Genomic DNA, 19,852 nt, shown 5'->3' with positions numbered 1-19,852 from the left:
ACCTTAATTCTAGTTAAATCGTTTTAAGAAACTTTATTCATAAAATCACTTTAAACATGGCTAAAAACAATTTTTGGATATTTAGGGTATATAAGGCGATTGATTCTCAACAAATGGTAAGAAATTGCGTGGACCTTTGGTGGAAACCCTGCCATTGGGAGGTTAGACGTTTCTCGTAACCCTAGCAGATCACTGCGTACATCTTAACCCTAACGATGTAAGTAGAAGCCAAAAATTGCTTTCTTCGAACGCGGTGACAGACAGATACGTCCAGTGTAATACCTTTCCGTGACCTTTATAGTCACTCCGAGAGATAGAAAGCCCGGTGTGAGAATATAATGTCCACAGTGTCTTTGGCGAAAAAATAATGGACTCATTGCTAAAATCAACGATAACCTTTTAGATTAGAACATTGAAATTTTATTTTTATCGACTACATCTTGAGTTGCGCTATTTTCGAGTTTACATCGGCAACTACAACATTGTTTTTTCCCTACAACTCGATATTTTTGTCAGTTTTACATTGTTAATGATTATTAAGAAGACACTAAGGTGTGATTAATTTAAACCTTATGACATCGTAAGTGCGTAACAAGTTAAGGAAGTACTTTTGAAGGGTTTTAAGTGATTTCCTTGGTGTACCCTATATTTTGAAGCAGAATAAAATTTGCATAATTTCCGAACTTCGATATCCTTTGGTGTACGTAATAAATTTTCAGACAGCGTTTAAGAATATTTCGGTAATGACTGCGGCTACTGCTCCAGACATCAGCAAGAAAAGCAAGTAGAAGGGAACGAAGACGCTGCTCAGGTCCAAATCAGAAACGCTTTTCATCGGCTTCTTCCAAGTTACTTGTTCAATTAACTTATTTATCTCGAAATCAACATATTTCAATGCTTGCGTTTCGAAATACGGCCTCATGCTGCAAATTGACATTTGTTGAACCATTTAATCACTTTACGGTAAACATCATACCGACATCAGTTGGACGAACTCGTGCACTGTGGGATCGCTTCTTATCCAAGATGTGTTGAATAAAAAGTGTAGGGACTCGAAGGCAACTTCGTGCTGCGAAAAGTAAAGCCCTCTTTGGTCAGCCAAGAGCTCTTTACTCTCGAAATCAGTTGTAAGTAATTCTCCCAAGAACCAAGTCAGGTAGGCGTCCGATATGATCAGAGCTTTTTCTCCGGCAAGAATGGGAGTGTACCCGTCAATTATCACATATTCCACTGAATTGGTGAAAATGGACTCTTGGTCGAGTGCATCTAGCCATTCCTTGACCACTTGGTCTTGGGTTGCCTTTAAATATAAATACACACAAATGACGTCAGAAGAATAAAGCAACTTAACACGTAAACACCATTTTACCAAATATTTCAAAAAATCCAGAGTTCCGGCTTCTTTGACCATTGTAGGTGGAATTCCCGATTTGGTCAAGTCCGACAAAGTGTCCATGCAATTGTAGCTTTCCGTCGTGAACTCCGTCCGCAAGTAACAACCCAAGAAGAACAAAATGAAAGTCACTCCTATCATCCACGACGAAGCGAGCAGACGACAAGTAATGTGTGGCAAAACGGAGGGAATCGCTATAGGGAACATAATTTTGCTGATTAACTGCTAGTCACCTTTAGTTATAAGACATAATGGGAAATATTCTTATCAATTGCTTACGTTCGGCGCACAAGAGAGACGCGTTCTCCCATACGTTCTCCAGGGTTTCTTGGGCCATTTTCTTGACAACTCTCTCGGTGGGCAACGACTTGTACTTATTGGTTACGATGGAGTGAAGGACGAGCAAAAGTGACAGAAGGACCAAGGTAAACCCCATTAAAATTATCACCTAATAAAACCACGAATGAGTTTGGTTTTGAGTAAATTGTACTTGGGGAAAATTTTACATCAGTGTCCATATTTAAGAAGGACAAGGAAGAGGACAAGTATCTCTTCGGGGCACCCGAAACGATAACTGTCCTGGCCGTTTCATACACAGGAGACGGAGTGAAATATTCATGCCGGCCATCGAAAATAGAGAGTGGCGAGGGAATAATGATACCTTGAGAATTCTAAATACATCAAGTGTTTAAGGGCTAATAATAATTTGTATTTCAAAAGTATTTCGTTTATTATGTCTTGCGCTTACGTTGAACACACCAGTAAATACATCATTCAAGTCCAAAAAGCTAACTTCATGTCCTTTGTAATTTACCCTTAAATTCATCGAGGGAATTAAATCATTTACAATTAGGCCTTAAATAGACTCTAAAGAAGGCATCGGTGGGTGGGTAAAAAAAATTTAAACTACGTCACAAGCACCAAGCAACGCCAAAATACAAAGACTTGGAGTGAGTCTGGACACCGAGTCCTGGTTTTTCGCGAGATTGCAGCACCAAATCCCCGAAATGGTTTGGTTGTATTCAAAGTAAAACGAACTAAGCTTCTCTGAACCACTCCTTTCCTCTGTCACGCGCATATGACGTAGGCCCCCCAATTCAAATAATTTTCACTCACTCGCCGAAACCCTATTTACAGACCCTTTAAAATACTTTTGCAAGTGTCTGTAAGTGTGCTAGAAATAATTTCGCGAGATATAGCAAGTGCGTCAAGCCAGTTATTTATTTAATTAAGAGTGCTATGAAAAATACTTGATGTTTAACGATCGCTTTAAATAATCCGCCATGACATTGTATCGCAACACCTGGCTCTTCATCTCCCACGATTCCTGACAAGAAATATTGAAGTTAAATTGCCGTTGAGAAAAATGATACACAGAAACACAAGATCCAATGTTGATAAGCTCACCAGAACTGTCGTAAGGTTTAGCGGAGTTTCTTGGGCGTACCTACATTAGTTAATTTATTTTTTAATCGACGATAACATTTAAGATTTCAAATTTCGAATTTTACCTGTATTTTATGTATCTATCATTTCCAAGATATTCAAATTGGTTCATGGCCATTTAAATCCTACCACACACAATCCGTAACTTTCAAAAACCGTAAAAAAATGTTGATGGATTTTCGGCTGTTCATGAGTAAAACAGCGGTGTTAAAACTGAAGCTGTTCATCGCGCTTGCTTACCAACAAACAAGAACTGTCTAAACAAATATCTCACTGTATTGTTTGATTCTTTTACTGGATAAAATGGAAGTTTTGAAAGAGGTTATAGGTAGGCCTAATTCTTTTTTAAATTATTAGAAAATCAACTCGAAGGGCGTGGTTTTAAGCTAGTGTTTTATAATAGCAGGCACTAAACGCTAGTTATTTTATGTATGCCGTTTAATTAAACGTCAATTTAGCATGAAATTCAATGGTAAGTCTAAGACAAAAAAGTAATATATAAAATATAATAATTTAACAGAATTATAACAAAATATTAACTGGCCTTTGATGTCAGGTATTTCTTGAACTCTTCGTATCCGCGTCACAACAACGTTATGCTTTGTTGTTAACCTTTCTCTGCTTATTAAACCTGTTGTGTTTAAAAGCATGATTAGGCAATAAAATAAAAACTTTCGGGCATGTTATAAAAGTACATTAAAGCTCTATAATTAGCTATTGTTTATCGAATTAGACCCATAAAGTTTGATAATTACATTAAATCGTGTATATATTACTAAACTAACATTTGAAAAGTTTTAAATTCAAACTTTTAACATGGATAAGCACTTGTTTTCAAAGGAAATATTTACCACTGTTGTGGTTGAGTTTTAATTATAGTTAGTGTGATATTGCTTACTATTTTTGGAAAATGTAGTTAAAGTTAAAATAATTATTCGGGTAATGGAGTTTGTTTAATAATAATAATATTATTTTTCAGAGTTTTAATTACGCTTTAATTTTCTTCCTTCACATTTAATCTCAACGTTTAAATGAAAATTTTAATATCTAAAACTTTGGAGTCTATTTGGCACACCTATAATTAACGAATTTTTAAAATAAACAATAACATTTTAGATTTAAATTGCAAATTTTATTTGTTTTTACATTTCATCTAGGCCTAAGTAATTTCTTGAAATTTTTTTTGTGCTATTTACAAGTTTACATCGGCCTCCACAATTTTGTTAGCAATTCGATCAGCAAGTTTTTTGATAAAGTGAGATCTATAACTCGAAATTTTTGCCAGTTTTTATTTGTGAATGATTACAAAGATGCCACTCTTGTGCAAATAATTTAATACTAATGATATTATAAGTGCGTAATAACACCATTAAGTTAAGGAAGTACATTTGAAGTGACGTAATGCGAGTTTCTCGGTGTACTGTAGATTTTGATGCAGAAAAGAATTTTTTATATTTTTCCAAATCGATATCCTACGGTTTACGTAATAAATTTTCAGGCAGCGTTCAAGAATATTTCGGTTATGACCACGGCTACTGCTCCAGACATCATCAAGAAAACCAAGTAGAATGGAACGAAGACGCTACTCAGGTCCAGATCAGCCACGATTTTCATCGGTTTCTTCCAAAAGACCTGTTCAATTAAATGATGCACCTTGAAATCCGAATAGTCCATCGCTTTCGTTTCGAAAAGCGGCCTCACTCTGTAATTAGACATTCGTCAAAATATTTAATCATTTTACGATAAATATCGTACCGACATCAGTTGGACGGACTCGTGCACTATGGGATGGCTTCTTATCCAAGATGTGTTGAATAAGATGTGTAAGGACTCGAAGGCAACTTCGTGCTGCGAAAAGTAAAGTCCTCTTTCGTCAGCCAAGAGCTCTTTGCTCTCGAAATCAGTTGTCAATAACTCTCCCAGGAACCAAGTCAGATAGGTGTCCGATATTATCAGAGCTTTCTGTTCAGCAAGAATCGGAGTGAAACCTTCAAGAGCCACATATTGCGCTGCCTCGGTGAAAATCGTCTCTAGATCCATTGCGTCTAGCCATTCCTTGACCTCGTGGTCCTGCGTTGCCTTTAAATACGCACAAATGAAGTCAGAACAATAGAAAAAAATTAATACGGAAACGCCATTTTACCAAATATTTCAAAAACTCCAGAGCCCCGAATTCTTTGATCATTGTTGGGGGAATTCCCGATTTGATCAAGTCCGAGAGGGTGTCGATGCAATTGTAGCTTTCTGTCGTGAACTCCGTCCTCAAGAAACAACCCAAGAAGAACAGAATGAAAGTCACTCCGATCAGCCACGACGTAGCGAGCAGACGACAAGTAATGTGGGGCAAAATGGAGGGAATCGCTACGGAACATAGTTTTGTTTGATTAAAGTGCTAATCAACTTTAGTTATAAGACATAATGGGAAATATTATTTTCAAATATAGGGGAGCAACCCTTCATTGCTTACGTTCGGCGCACAAGAGTGACGCGTTCTCCCAGACGTTCTCCAGGGTTTCTCGGGCCATTTTCTTGACAACTCTTTTGGTGGGCACCGATTTGTATTTGTTGGTAACAATGGAGTGAAAGACGAGCAAAAGTGACAGAAGGACCAATGTAAACCCCGTTAAAATTACCACCTAATAGAGCCAAGAATGTAATGCAATGAGTTTGGTTTTGAGTAGATTGTATTTGAGAAAAATTACATCACTGTCCATATTTAAGAAGGACAAGGAAGTGGATAAGACTGTCTTCGGGGCACCCGAAAGGATAATGGTCCTGGTCGTTTCGAACATCGGAGACGGAGTGAACTGTTCTTGTCGGCCATTAAATACGGAGAGTGGCACGGGAATCATGATAACATGAGAACTCTAAATACAACAAGAGTTTAAGGATCATTAAAAATTTCTATTTCTGTATTTGGTTTAATATCTCTCGCACTTACGTTGAACTTATCAGTAAACATTTCATCCAAATTTAAAAAGCTAATTTCATTTCCTATGAAATTTGCCCTTAATATCATCGACAGAATTAAATCATTTACAATTGGGCAGTAAAGGGACTGTAAAGTTGGCATCGGCGGTTGGGTAAAAGTTATTTGAACTACATCACCACGTGACACAAAAAGAGTTATTTGAACTAAGTCACAGGCACCGAAAACTCCACTTGGAATGAGGAGTAGTTTCCGAAATAAAGAGAACTAAACTTCTTTGACCCACTCCTTTCCACAATCACGTGACTATGACACATTTCAAATAATGTTCCCACCCGATGCCTTCTTTACTGACCCTTTTACATAAGCGTGCTAAAAATTCTTTTCTGGGAGATAGTTAGCATTATAAAGAACCATACTTCGTGGATACACTTATATACTTAGTGCATTAAAATTATACTTTTTGGGAGTGCAAATATAAGATCCCCATTCAAAACCTAATTTAATCGAATATTTAAGAAAGGAAAACCCAAACTCCAAGATTAATCGTTAAAAGTTTCGTATATTCGTCGATTAAATTCATAGTCTGATTTTTACATCATTGTTGAGACCCGAAGAAACCCCTTGCCTAATTTTAACCTTCAACCCCAACCGGAAGTAGGATAAAAACCTTTGGAAGCTTAATCAAACTAATTTTCGCTTCAGGGATTGAATATTCGCCCACTCATTTTACGAATCAAGCGATAACAAGTGCGTCAAGACATTTCTTTTAATGATTACTCGAATCGAATTAAAAGTGGTATATGAACAATACTTTATGTTGAAATATCGTTTTAAACAATCCGCCATGACATTGTATCGCAACACTTGGTTCTCCATCTCCCACGTTTCCTGACAAGATATATTGAAGTTCAATTGAAAAATTATACTCAGAAACACACGACCTAATCTTAATAAGCTCACCAGAATTGTCGTAAGGTTTAGCGAAGTTTCTTGGGCGTACCTACATTAGTTAATTGAATTTTTTATCGACGATAACATTTAAAAGATTTGAAAGTTCAACTTCTACCTGTATTTTATGTATCGATTATTTCCCAGATATTCAAATTGGTTCATTGCCATATAAGTCCTATCAAGCTTAATCCGAAACCTTCAAAAACTGTAAAGAGTTGTTGCTGGATTTTCCATTATTCGAAAGTAAAATAGCAGTGTTAAAACTGAAGTTGTTCATCGCTCTTGCTTACAAGTTACAAACAAACAAGAACTGTCTAAACAAATATATCACTGTTTTATTTAGCTTTTTTACTCGACAGAATGGCAGATTTTTGAAAGAGGATATAATTATTTTACTAATTAATAGAAAATCAAGTCGAAAGGCGTGGTTTTAAACTAGTGTTTTGTAATAGCAGGCACTAAACGCTAGTTGTTTTATATATGCCTTTTAATTAAACGAGAATTTAGCAAGACAAAGGTAATCTATAATAGATCGTAATTCAAAATAATTATTACAATGTATGGACTTGCCTTTTAGTACGGTTTTGACGTCAGGTATCAACGCACCGTTTGAATAATACGCGTCACCACAACGCTAACTATGCTTTGTTGTTAACCATCTCTGCTCATTAAAAATGTTGTGTTTGAAAACATAATTAAGCAGTAAAAGGAAACATTTTGGGCATGCTAATAAAGGTACATTAAAGTTTTATAATTAGCTATTGTTGATCGAATTAGAACTATACAGTTTGATAATTATTTTAAATAGAGTATATATAATTAAACTAACATTTCAAAAGTTTTAAATTAAAAACAATTACATGGAAAGCGCCAGTTTTCTAAGGAAATATGGTTGAGCTATAGATATACCAAAAGTGAGTAGATATAAAAACGAAAAGTACACCTCAATAAAAATTCCCTGCCTTTGGCTGTAAACGACATGTAAAATGAGAAGCAAATCTCTCTCCGCTCAACCGCCTACAGGAACTAACCAATAAAGGAAGAGCTTCTTGACGTCGTAGATGCTGGCGATCCAAACGTCAGTTTTTCGTACTATGAGCCTATTCACGGCTTGTTCCCTGTGCCACGGTCGGGGAGGTAATCATACGCACGGGGGGGGGGGTCGACGCCATTCTTCATATTACACGGAGCGAGCACGTTTCAACGATGTCTACTTATATCTATTTACTTTTGATTATATTTATAGTCTGATGTTACTTACAACTTCCAGAAAAATTAGTTAAACCTAGATAATTATTTAGGTAATGTAGTTAGTTAAATATTAATGTAGTTTCGGATATAAATTATTTGTTTAATTATCTTTAATCACATTTACACTCAACTTATAGATGAAACTTTTAATATCTGAAACGTTGGAGTTCCCTTGGCACACCTATAATAATTAAAAGCAATTAAAATAAACGACGACATTTTATATTTGAGAAATGCAAATTTTATTAGTATCAACTACATCTAAAAAATGTATTGAAATTTTAATTCAGCTTTTTTCAAGTTTATATCGGAAACTATAGCTTTGTTTTGTTCCCTTCAAACTGTCTAAAACTATTCAATCAACAACTTTGCCTTGAAATGAAAGCTATAACTCGAAACATTTGCCAGTTTTAAGTTGTGAATGATTATAAATATGACACTCTTGTGCAAATAATTTAATCCTTATGACATCATAAGTGCGTAATTACTTCCTTTAAGTTAAGAGAGTGCGTTTTAAAGTGACGTTAAGTGATTTCCTTGGTGTACCATATATTTTGAAGCAGAGTAAAATTTGTATATTTTTCGAAATTCGATATCCTTTGGTTTAGGGAATGAATTTTCAGACAGCGTGTAGGAATATTTCGGTTATCACGGCGGCTACTGCTCCAGACATCACCAAGAAAAGCAAATAGAATGGAACGAAGACGCTACTCAGGTCCAAATCAGTAACGCTTTTCATCGGTTTCTGCCAAGTGACTCGTTCAATTAAGTTATTTATCTCGAAATCCACATATTTCAATGCTTGCGTTTCGAAATACGGCCGCATTCTGTAAATGGACACTCGTCAAAATATTTAGTCATTTAACTATAATGGTCATACCGACATCAGTTGGACAGACTCGTGCACTATGGGACTGCTTCTTATAAAAGAGGTGTTGAACAAGAAGTGTAAGGACTCGAAGGCAACTTCGTGCTGCGAAAAGTAAAGTCCTTTTTCTTCGGCCAAGAGCTCTTTGCTCTCGAAATCAGTTTTAAGTAACTCTCCCAAGAACCAAGTCAGGTAGGTGTCCGATATGATCAGAGCTTTTTCTCCAGAAAGAATGGGAGTGTACCCTTCAATCATCACATATTCCGCTGCATTGGTGAAAATCGACTCTTGGTCAAGTGCATCTAGCCATTTCTTGACCACTTGGTCCTGGGTTGTCTTTAAATGCGCACAAATGACGCCAGAAGAATAAAGCAACTTAACACGTAAACACTATTTTACCAAATATTTCAAAAAATCCAGAGTTCCGGCTTCTTTGATCATTGTTGGTGGAATTCCCGATTTGATCAAGTCCGAAAGGGTGTCGATGCAATTGTAGCTTTCCGTCGTGAACTCCGTGCGCAAGAAACAACCCAAGAAAAACAAAATGAAAGACACTCCGATCAGCCACGACGCAGCCAGCAGACGACAAGTAATGTGTGGCAAAATGGAGGGAATCGCTGTGGGAACATAATTTTGACTGATTTAAGTGCTTATTTTTAGTTATGAGAAGGTTATTTCTGCTAATTAGATAACCTACATGTAACAGGCTCGCGGTACGACTTAACATAGTGGAAAATATTCAAAAAAAATAGAAGAGAACAGCCCTTAATTGCTTACGTTCGGCGCACAGGAGCGACGCGTTCACCCAGACATTTTCCAGAGTTTCCTTTGCCAATTTCTTCACAGCTTTCTTGTTGGGCACCGACTTGTACTTATTTGTTACGATGGAGTGAAGGACGAGTAAAAGTGACAGAAGGACTAAGGTTAACCCCGTTAAAATCACCACCTAAATGATCCAAGAATGTAATGCAATGAATTTGGTTTTAAGTATATTGTGATACAGAAATATTTACTGGAGTGTCCATATTTAAGAACGACAAGGAAGTAGACAAGAATCTCTTCGGGGCACCCGAAACTATAATTGTCCGGGCCGTTTCGAACACCGGAGACGGAGTGAACTGTTCTTGACGGCCCTCGAAAACAGAGAGTGGCACGGGAATTATGATACTATGAGAATTCTAAATACAACAAGAGTTTTAAGGTCACTAAAAATTTGTATTTCAATCTTTCAATATAATCTTTGATATCTCTTGCACTTACGTTGAACTTATCAGTATACATGTCATCCAAATCCAAAAAGTCAACTTCGTGTCCTTCGTAATTTACCCTTAAAATCATCAACAGAAGTTAATTATTTACAATTAAGAATTAAAGGGACTGCAAAGCAGGCACCGGTGGGTGGGTAAAAATTATTTGAACTACGTCGCAGGCACCACATGACGCCCCCTTTGACTGGAAAAATTATAGGACATTGTCCACTGGAGTGTGCAAAAATACTGGTCTCATCATCATAGTCAAACCATCAAAACTACTGGAAATTTACTGGTCAAAATGTCCAGTAACCCCTTTAGTTTTTAGAAACATTATGGGACATTATAAAATTTTATTGGATAATGTCCAGGGCCCTGTGCTTATCGGCAAGACAAGTGCGTCAAGACAATTAAAAGCGGTATGAACAATACTTTAAATTGAGGGATCGTTTTAAATAATCCGCCATGACATTGTATCTTAACACTTGGTTCTTCATTTCCCACGATTCCTGACAAGAAATTTTGAAGTTTAATGATACTCGGAAACACCCGATCAAATATTGAAAAGCCTACCTTAACTGTCGTAAAGTTGAGCGGAGTTTCTTGGATTAACCTATAATTATTAAAAAAGTTTGTAATTGACGATAGCATTTTAGATTTGAAAATTAAAATTCTACTTGTATTTAAAATATCGATTATTTCCAAGATATTCAAATTGGGTCTCATTCATTTTGAGGTCCGAAAACTTCACAACTGCTCTTTTAAAGGTTAATATTTATTAAGATGATACATTCGTTTAAAAGAAACAGCGACTAGAATCAACTTAAAGGACGGTATTTTAAGCTATAGGTTGTTATAGTTAAACGCAATCCACGCTAGTTATTTGTCAAGTTGTCACTTATTAATTAGACGCGAAAATAGCCAGAATTCGAAGGATAAGGTGATCAGACTAAAGTTACCGGGCTAGTATTCTTCAAGTGTCTCAAATCAATTGTAGATAATATTTTAAATGAATCGTAAAATAAACTTGGGCTTGCCTTTCAGTAGGGTTATGGCATCGGGTATTTCTTCGAGACTCGTTTCATCTACGCAGCATTTGGGCAACGCGCGTCACCATAATCTAAACCGGGCTTTTGTTAAAGAATCACTGCTCTTTAAACTGTTCCGTTTGGAACTATAATTAAGCTTTTAAAAGAAAACTTTACACTTTTGAGCGTGTTATTTAAATAAATTAGAGTTTTCTAATTACTAATCGTTTAATCAATTATACCCAGGAAGTTAGATATATATTTTAAGCGCTAAAGTTAAACCAACCTTAGGAAAGTTTTATATTCAGAAGTTTAACATGGAAAATCACCCGTTTTTAATGATAATATTTACCCCTTTTGAGATTGAATTATATTATAGTTAGTCTGAAATTACTTTCCATTTTAAGACCCTCGCGTTTAATATGATTTTCGGAAAAATTTGTTAAAGTTAAGATAATTATTCTGGTAATGGAGTTAGTTAGCTAATAATATAGTTCCGGGTTCTATTTAAGTCTTTAATTGTCTTCATTAACATTTAAGTTATCAACTTTTAGATGGAAATCATTATTTCTGGAACTCAAAATTTGTTGAAGTTAAATAAACTCTTCTGGTAATGGAGTTAGTTTAATAAAAATATGGTTTCCGGGGTTAATTATTCTCTTAATTCCCATCATTAAAACTTAATCTCTCAACTTTTAGAATAACGTTTTAATATCTAAAACTTTTGGAATCTTTTCAGCGTACCTTTAATAAATGACTAATTGCTAAAATCAACGATAACGTTTTAGATTTGAATATGCAAATTTTATTTGTATTGACTACATCTAAGAAATTCAAACATGATGTGCTATTTTCAAACTTGTATCGGAAACTACAACTTCGTTTTCCCTACAAAACTGTCGAAAGACGTCGAACTATCAACCAATATTCTTGAAGAAACGAAAACTATAACTCTACATTTTTACCAGTTTTAATTTGTGAATGATTATAAAGAAAATAATTTAATCCTTAGGACATCATAAGTGCGTAATTACTTTCTTTAAGTTAAGAGAGTGCATTTGAAGTGACGTAAAGTGATTTCTTTGGTGTACGGTAGATTTTGAAGCAGAAGAAAATTAGTAAATTTTTCGAAATTCGATATTCATTGGTTTACGTAATGAATTTTCAGACAGCGTTTAAGAATATTTCGGTAATGACCGCGGCTACAGCTCCAGACATCAGCAAGAAAAGCAAGTAGAATGGAACGAAGACGCTGCTCAGGTCCAAATCAGTAACGCTTTTCATGGGTCTCTTCCAAGTGACTTGATCAATTAAATGATGCATCTTGAAATCCAAATATTTCAACGCTTGTGTTTCAAAATATGGCCTCATGCTGCAAATGGACATTCGTCAAACCATTTAATCATATTGAGATAAACATCATACCGACATCAGTTGGACAGACTCGTGCACTATGGGACTGCTTCTTATAAAAGAGGTGTTGAACAAGAAGTGTAAGGACTCGAAGCCAACATCGTGCTGCGAAACGTAAAGTCCTTTTTCGTCAGCCAAGAGCTCTTTGCTCTCGAAATCAGTTTTAAGTAATTCTCCCAAGAACCAAGTCAGGTAGGTGTCCGATATGATCAGAGCTTTTTCTCCGGCAAGAATTGGAGTGTACCCGTCAATCACCAACGCATAATCCGCTCCATTGGTGAAAATATTATTCTTATCGAGTGCGTCTAGCCATTCCTTAACCACGGGTTCCCGAGTTGCCTTTAAATACGCATAAATGAGGCCAGAAATATAAAGCAACTTTACACCGTAAGGCCATTCTACCAAATATTTCAAAAACTCCAGAGTTCCGGCTTCTTTGACCATTGTAGGTGAAACTCCCGATTTGATCAAGTCTGAGAGGGTATCGATAAGATGATAGTTTTCCGTTGTGAACTCCGTACGCAAGAAACAACCCAAGAAGAACAGAATGAAAGTCACTCCGAGAAGCCACGACGAAGCGAGCAAACGGCAAGTAATGTGGGGTAAAATGGAGGGAATCGCTACGGGGAACATAATTTGGTCTAATTAAAACGCCAGCCATCTGTTGTTAAGGAAGCACAATCTCTGCTAATAATTAATTGCTTACGTTCGGCGCACAAGAGGGACGCGTTCTCCCAGACGTTCTCCAGAGTTTCTTGGGCCAGTTTTTTGACAACTTTCTTGATGGGCAACGACTTGTATTTGTTGGTAACGATGGAGTGAAAGACGAGCAATAGTGACAGAAGAACCAAGGTTAACCCCATTAAAATTACCACCTAATAGTATCGAGAATGTAATGCAATGAATTTGGATTTGATTACATTGCATTTGAGGAAAATTTACATCAGTGTCCATATTTAAGAAGGACAAGGAAGTGGACAAGACTCTCTTCGGGGTACCCGAAAGGATAAGTGTCCTGGCCATTTCGAACACCGGAGACGGAGTGAACTGTTCTTGGAGGCCATCGAAAATAGAGAGTGGAGCGGGTATAATGATAACATGAGAATTCTGAAACCAGAGTTCAAAGGTCATTAAAAATTTGTAATTCAGTATCTTTATATTTGTTATGATATCTCTTGCGCTTACGTTGAACACACCAGTAAGTACATCATTCAAGTCCAAAAAGCTAACTTTATGGCCTTCGTAATCTACCCTTTAAATCATAGACAGAATTAAATCATTTACAATTGGGCTTTAACGGAACTGTAAAGAAGGCATCAGCGGGTGGGTAAACTAACTATTTAAACTAAGTCACAGGCGTGAAGCGACGCCAAAATTCAAAGACTCCGATTGAAGTGAGTCTGAACACCTAGTTCTTTTTTAATTGGGAGATTGCAGCACCAATTCCCAGAAATGGTTGTATTCGAAGTAAAACGAACAAAGATTCTCTGAACCACTCCTTTCCTCGATCATAAGCATATGACGTAATTGAAATAATTTTTACTCACTCGCCAAAGCCTTCTTTACAGACTCATTAACATAAGTTTAAAAGTGTCAATAAGTGTGCTAGAAATCATTTACTGAGAGTGACAAATGACAATTATTTTAGTTGAATTGTCGAATCGAATTAAAAGTGCTATGAACAATACTTTATGTTTAAGGATCGTTTTAAATAATCCGCCATGACATTGTATCTTAACACTTGGTTTTCCATCACCCACGATTCCTGACAATAAATATTGAAGTTTTAATTAACGTTCAGAATAATTACACTCAGAAGTCACCTCAACTGTCGTGAAGTTTAACAGAATTTCTTGGGCAAACCTACAATAATTAATTGATTTTCTAATTGGCGATAACGTATAAGATTAGAAAATTCAAATTCTTCCAAAATTCCGATTTTTACCTGTATTTAAAATATCGATCCTTTCCAACCAATTCAAATTGGTAATTCATTGTAATTTTGGGGTCCACTTAAATGCTACCACGCATAATCCGAAACTGTCGAGAGTTCAAAAATAACAGCTCGTAATTAAGACGACGCTAGTTAATCGCGGTTGCTTTTAATCAAGATTATCTCGCAGTGTCTAAACTCGGACATAATCATTAGTAAATAGCCTCTCATCGTTCTGCTTATAGCTTTTAGTTTAATATCCGATTCCTATTGCTACTCTGTAAAATGCTAGTATTTATTAAGAGGATATATTCGTTTCTTCAAGTAACCGGGTTTGGAATCAACTTGAAGAAGGCGATTTTAAGGTAGAATGAGCCATCGACGTTCTTTATTTGACAAGTGACAATAGCCAGAAATTGAAGGATAAGGTAAAGTAACAGGGTTGGTATTATTTAAATCTCTCAAATCAATTGGAGATAATGTTTAAGAGAATTGTAATTTAAACTTGTGCTTGCCTTTCAGTAGGGTTATGGCATCGGGTATATCTTCTAGATTTGTCCTATCCACGCAGCGTTTGGGTAATGCGCGTCACCAGAACCATGCTGGGCTTTTTATTAAACACACTCTGGTTTTTTAAACTGACGTGTTTAAAAGTATAACGAGTCAATTAGAAGAAATTTTTATGCTTTTTGGCATGTTATAGAAGTAAATTGGAGTTTTATAATTACTAATTGTTTAACGAATTATACCCAGATAGATTAATAATTATTTCAAGTGGTATAAGTAAACCAACTTTCGAAAAGTTAAACAATGAAAAGTCTGAAATAACTTTCTTTTTAAAGCCCCTAGCGTTGAATCGGATTTTCGGAAAAATTAGTTAAGGTTAAGATAATTATTCTGGTAATGGAGTTTAATGGAGTAGATAATAATATAGTTCCGGGCTCTATTTAATTCTTTAATTGTCTACAATAAAATTTAATTTTTCAACTTTCATATGAAATTATTTAACTTGAAATTGGTTAAAGCTAAACTAATTATTCTGCTAATGGAGATAGTTAGAAAATAATATAGTTCCGGGTTCTATTTATTTCTTTAATTGTCTGCAATAAAATTTAATTTCTCAACTTTTATATGAAATTTTTTAACTTGAAATTGGTTGAAGTTAAACTAATTATTCTGCTAATGGAGTTAGTTTAATTAAAATATGGTTTCCAGGGTTATTCAATGCTTTAATTGCCTTTAATTAAATTTAATCTGTTAAATTTTAAATTGAAAATTTCAATGACAGGACTTTTTGGAGTCTCTTTGACGTACCTATAATAAAATTCTCCTTTTAAAGTACGTGTGGTTATGTAAAAAACCAAACTACCTATTGCGATCATGGTTGGTTTGTGTGTGAGAGTTTGCGTGGATCTTAAGGCCTGATTTTGATGGACAGGAGCTTAATGAGAGCTAGTTTCCCTTTATCGAGCGAAGCGATGGATAGTTCGCTTGACTGTTACCGTTTAGAGTTAATTACGTAGGAGTACACAAAGTTTTCAAAATGTGTAACAGCTAGAACTTAAAAATCATTCATTTTCATATTCATTCAAAAATTTAATGACACGATACATTTAAAGAAGTGTAAAGGAAGCGCAAGCGCAAGCGCATTGAAGAGTTGCAAGGTGTTGTGCCCGTTCCACACGTAGCTATTACGAAATTATTTTCGTCCTTGTTTAAATCAACGCAAAGTTTTATTTAAATTTGGATTTTTGTTATATTTTCAAGATTCTAACAGCAACTGCAAATGTTATTAAAACGTCAAAATATTCCATAAACAAGTTTTCCATTCAATTCCATTTAAAAATTGTGAAAATAAAAAAAATACGAAACATAAAATCAACTGAAATGAAATTGGGTTGAAACCGTTGAAATCAAAGCCATTAAATAAATTTAACTAAAAGATAAGATCGTTTTGAAATCAATCGATACACAGCTTCCACTAAAGGTTTTTTTCTTGCCGTTTCCCCAATGTTGCCAGGCCGTTTGTGCGTCAAGAGATTGCAGAGAGAAAGGCTCGCAGTTCAGTTTCACTCAGTACTGGACCAACTTGGCTCAGAGAGGGCCTGATAACACTGCACTGAAGTTTAAGTTAAAAAGGGGGGGGGGAGAATTTTAGTGAAAAAATATCTATAAGCCTACTTCTTTGAAGCGGAGTTGTTTACGAAAGAGAGTTTAATAAACTAAAAAAGCGTCTTTCTATTTCAAATTTTCAAAGTGTATCAGTTTCCCATTTCTTTTCTAGAATTTCTCTAAGCATACTGTATCGATTCAGGGAGGAGTCGAAAAGGAGCCTACACCTCAAGCCTAGCTTCCCGCAGTGGGCCCGCTGGTTCCTTCTAGTCACGTGGGTTATTGTTTCTATATAAAATAAGTATTTCACGCCCTCTGTACAACACAAAGAGCACTATTTTAAGAATAACAGTGAGTTTTGAGTGACAATTACTACAATTCAAGCAACTGGTATAAATTTTTGAAATAAAAAACCCAATAAAACCCGGTAGTCTGGGTTTCTTAAATTAAAACCCAGGTTTTTTTGAACCCCGACTTATGCTGGTTAAGAATTACCGTTGCCGATCTAAAATGCACTTACAATACAAAACATCTCCTTTCCTAACTCCTCCCTGCTCGTATCGAAGCTTGAATATCTATATCTATATAAATCAAAGTCCTGACTGACTGACTGACTGACTGACTGACTGACAGACTGACAGATAATCAACGCCCAGCCCAAACCGCTTGCCCTAGAAGGCTGAAAATTTGCAGGAACGTTACTCATAAGTAGTAGGCGCGTACTAAGAAAGATTTTTCCAATCCGCCGCCATCTTAAAAAATGGCGCCCAGAAATGTAAAAAATCTTCTCTATGCAATTAAGTACGCGCGTTTCAACCGATTTCACAAATATTTAGTACACTGGTTTGCTTTAACCTTAAGACGGGGTGAATGGTCTTTCGGGTTCGATTTTTCGCCATCTTTTAAAATGGCGCCCAGAAATGTAAAAAATATTCTCTATGCAATAAAGTCCGCGCGTTCCAACCGATTTCACAAATATTTAGTACAATGGTTTCCTTAAACCTATAGACGGGCTGAATGTGGTATTTTGGGTTCGATTTGTTGCCATCTTTTTAAATGGCGGCCAAAAACTTAAAAACCCTTAATGTCCGCCTGAAAAGTAATAAAAAATATCCCGACGGGCTGACGGACTGTGCCGAGTGCATTCGCTTCTAGGGTGCCACAAAAATATTAGTCATCAGTAAAATCTACACATTCTTTATATCATTTTAGATGGAAGTTCTTATTACACGCGAGCGACGCCGCGGGTAACGGCTAGTAAAATATAATCTTCAAAAGCTTTAAAATTTGATCAAAAGGAGGAAATTTCCTGTTTAATTCATGACCCCCTTTTCCCAAAATTATTTTCTCTCAATATAAATCGTTATAACTGAAATAAATTTATTTTATTAACCTTCTTTCCCTATATAGACGTCCTATAAATATTTTTCATCGCTTCGGAATTGATAAACCCCATATTACTCTCAATAAATTGAGAGATTTTAGCGCGAGGATTTTTCTTAATGGTTTAGATGACGTATTCTGACACGTAAGGTCGGGGGATTTTGGCGGGAAAATATCTCCCGCCAATAAGTCATATTTCACAAATATTTAGTACACTGGTTTGCTTTAACCTTAAGACGGGGTGAATGGTCTTTCGGGTTCGATTTTTCGCCATCTTTTAAAATGGCGCCCAGAAATGTAAAAAATATTCTCTATGCAATAAAGTCCGCGCGTTCCAACCGATTTCACAAATATTTAGTACAATGGTTTCCTTAAACCTATAGACGGGCTGAATGTGGTATTTTGGGTTCGATTTGTTGCCATCTTTTTAAATGGCGGCCAAAAACTTAAAAACCCTTAATGTCCGCCTGAAAAGTAATAAAAAATATCCCGACGGGCTGACGGACTGTGCCGAGTGCATTCGCTTCTAGGGTGCCACAAAAATATTAGTCATCAGTAAAATCTACACATTCTTTATATCATTTTAGATGGAAGTTCTTATTACACGCGAGCGACGCCGCGGGTAACGGCTAGTAAAATATAATCTTCAAAAGCTTTAAAATTTGATCAAAAGGAGGAAATTTCCTGTTTAATTCATGACCCCCTTTTCCCAAAATTATTTTCTCTCAATATAAATCGTTATAACTGAAATAAATTTATTTTATTAACCTTCTTTCCCTATATAGACGTCCTATAAATATTTTTCATCGCTTCGGAATTGATAAACCCCATATTACTCTCAATAAATTGAGAGATTTTAGCGCGAGGATTTTTCTTAATGGTTTAGATGACGTATTCTGACACGTAAGGTCGGGGGATTTTGGCGGGAAAATATCTCCCGCCAATAAGTCATATTGATATCCCATTTAGGACTGGAAAAGGGACGCCAGATATTTTCCCACGCAGTTAGTTTCACCTAGGAGGATTAAACAACGGGTGACTGGAGTGACAATAGAGAAAGTTGTGGGTTTGTACAACGTATCAACTTCGGCAACATTCACGTGATTGTTATTACAAATTAGGATGTAAACAAGAGGAGTAGAAGCTATTAGTAAATTTTCATACTAATTTGTTGAATTTCCTTCTAATATTTGCTTCAACCTTCAATACATTTCAACCAATAGCAGGGGAAGTAAAGAAGCGCATTAAAAGCGGAAGTTGAAAGCGACAAATCACCAATAATCTACTCCTACACATTTCTCTTCATCCACTTTGAAACTAGTAAACAAAACGAGATAAAATTGTTTTCACCGAATTAACAGTTTTCTCTATGGGATGCGCACAACGATGCGCAATAGTCCTAGCTTCGTTTAAGTGTAAAAATGAAAACCAAAGAGAAAGTAGACAAGAGGGAAGGTAACGTGAAGGGCCCAGTCGTTTCTGCAGCTCACTGCTCTAACCAAGTCCTCTGTGATTATAAGCAAATTACTTTATTTTTCTCTGTGTTTGCCCGTGTGCGGAACTGTAGCACCGAGCTAGTGCCCAGTACCGGTTTTGCAAGGGGTGCTGATGGAGAATTCGGTCTCTCCGACCCTCCTATATGTGCTCACTGTGGAAACCAAATAACCCCAAGAAGACTCCCCATACTTTATCCTCCTAGGTTCCGCATTGGTTTTTATCAATAATGGTTTACCGTTTTGCTTCTAGCTTGGGATATGTTTTGCTATACATAGGAGTCCGTCCAAGTGAGGTCGTATCCGCGTGAACGACAAAGATTTGAAAACGATCAATCGGGATGTCAGCTTAGAAGAAATTTTCGATTTTCTTAGTGCGATAACACCCTTATTCCTAGA

General features: G+C 36.1%; 3 protein-coding genes and 1 long non-coding RNA gene across 5 annotated transcripts; all 4 read right to left on the bottom strand.

Moving 5' to 3' along the window:
* Positions 1-715: 715 nt before the first annotated feature.
* LOC149718358 (uncharacterized) lies at positions 716-1,600 on the bottom strand. The gene is made up of 3 exons (XM_089860804.1): positions 1,370-1,600; positions 981-1,300; positions 716-923 (listed from the first exon to the last, which is right to left on the bottom strand). The coding sequence occupies exons 1-3, from the start codon at positions 1,598-1,600 to the stop codon at positions 716-718; spliced, it is 759 nt and encodes a 252-aa protein (XP_089716930.1).
* A 903-nt stretch (positions 1,601-2,503) lies between these two features.
* On the bottom strand, positions 2,504-7,724 carry LOC149718356 (uncharacterized). 2 transcript variants are annotated; one of them, XR_016382821.1, is made up of 4 exons: positions 7,552-7,724; positions 7,293-7,448; positions 6,838-6,927; positions 2,504-2,840 (listed from the first exon to the last, which is right to left on the bottom strand). It is a non-coding gene; the product is annotated as an uncharacterized LOC149718356 (long non-coding RNA). The 2 variants fall into 2 exon arrangements; XR_016382672.1 differs by having other exon boundaries at positions 7,583-7,724.
* Positions 4,106-6,772, bottom strand: LOC149718357 (uncharacterized). Its single transcript, XM_089867506.1, has 8 exons — positions 6,732-6,772; positions 6,583-6,659; positions 5,781-5,847; positions 5,542-5,706; positions 5,307-5,475; positions 4,983-5,200; positions 4,599-4,918; positions 4,106-4,541 (listed from the first exon to the last, which is right to left on the bottom strand). The coding sequence occupies exons 2-8, from the start codon at positions 6,645-6,647 to the stop codon at positions 4,334-4,336; spliced, it is 1,212 nt and encodes a 403-aa protein (XP_089723632.1). The 5' UTR covers positions 6,648-6,659; positions 6,732-6,772; the 3' UTR covers positions 4,106-4,333.
* Positions 7,725-9,003: 1,279 nt separating the features above from the next.
* On the bottom strand, positions 9,004-10,179 carry LOC149718355 (uncharacterized). Its single transcript, XM_089860803.1, has 4 exons — positions 10,102-10,179; positions 9,855-10,019; positions 9,619-9,787; positions 9,004-9,458 (listed from the first exon to the last, which is right to left on the bottom strand). The coding sequence occupies exons 1-4, from the start codon at positions 10,177-10,179 to the stop codon at positions 9,232-9,234; spliced, it is 639 nt and encodes a 212-aa protein (XP_089716929.1). The 3' UTR covers positions 9,004-9,231.
* Positions 10,180-19,852: the final 9,673 nt, after the last annotated feature.

This window comes from Phalangium opilio, unplaced genomic scaffold, assembly GCF_054372755.1.
Source record: "Phalangium opilio isolate 3A_F unplaced genomic scaffold, DU_Popi_V2 ptg000002l_1, whole genome shotgun sequence".
Lineage (NCBI taxonomy): Eukaryota > Metazoa > Arthropoda > Arachnida > Opiliones > Phalangiidae > Phalangium > Phalangium opilio.
Note: the sequence above shows the minus strand (reverse complement) of the source record. Positions and strands in the feature narration are given on the sequence as shown.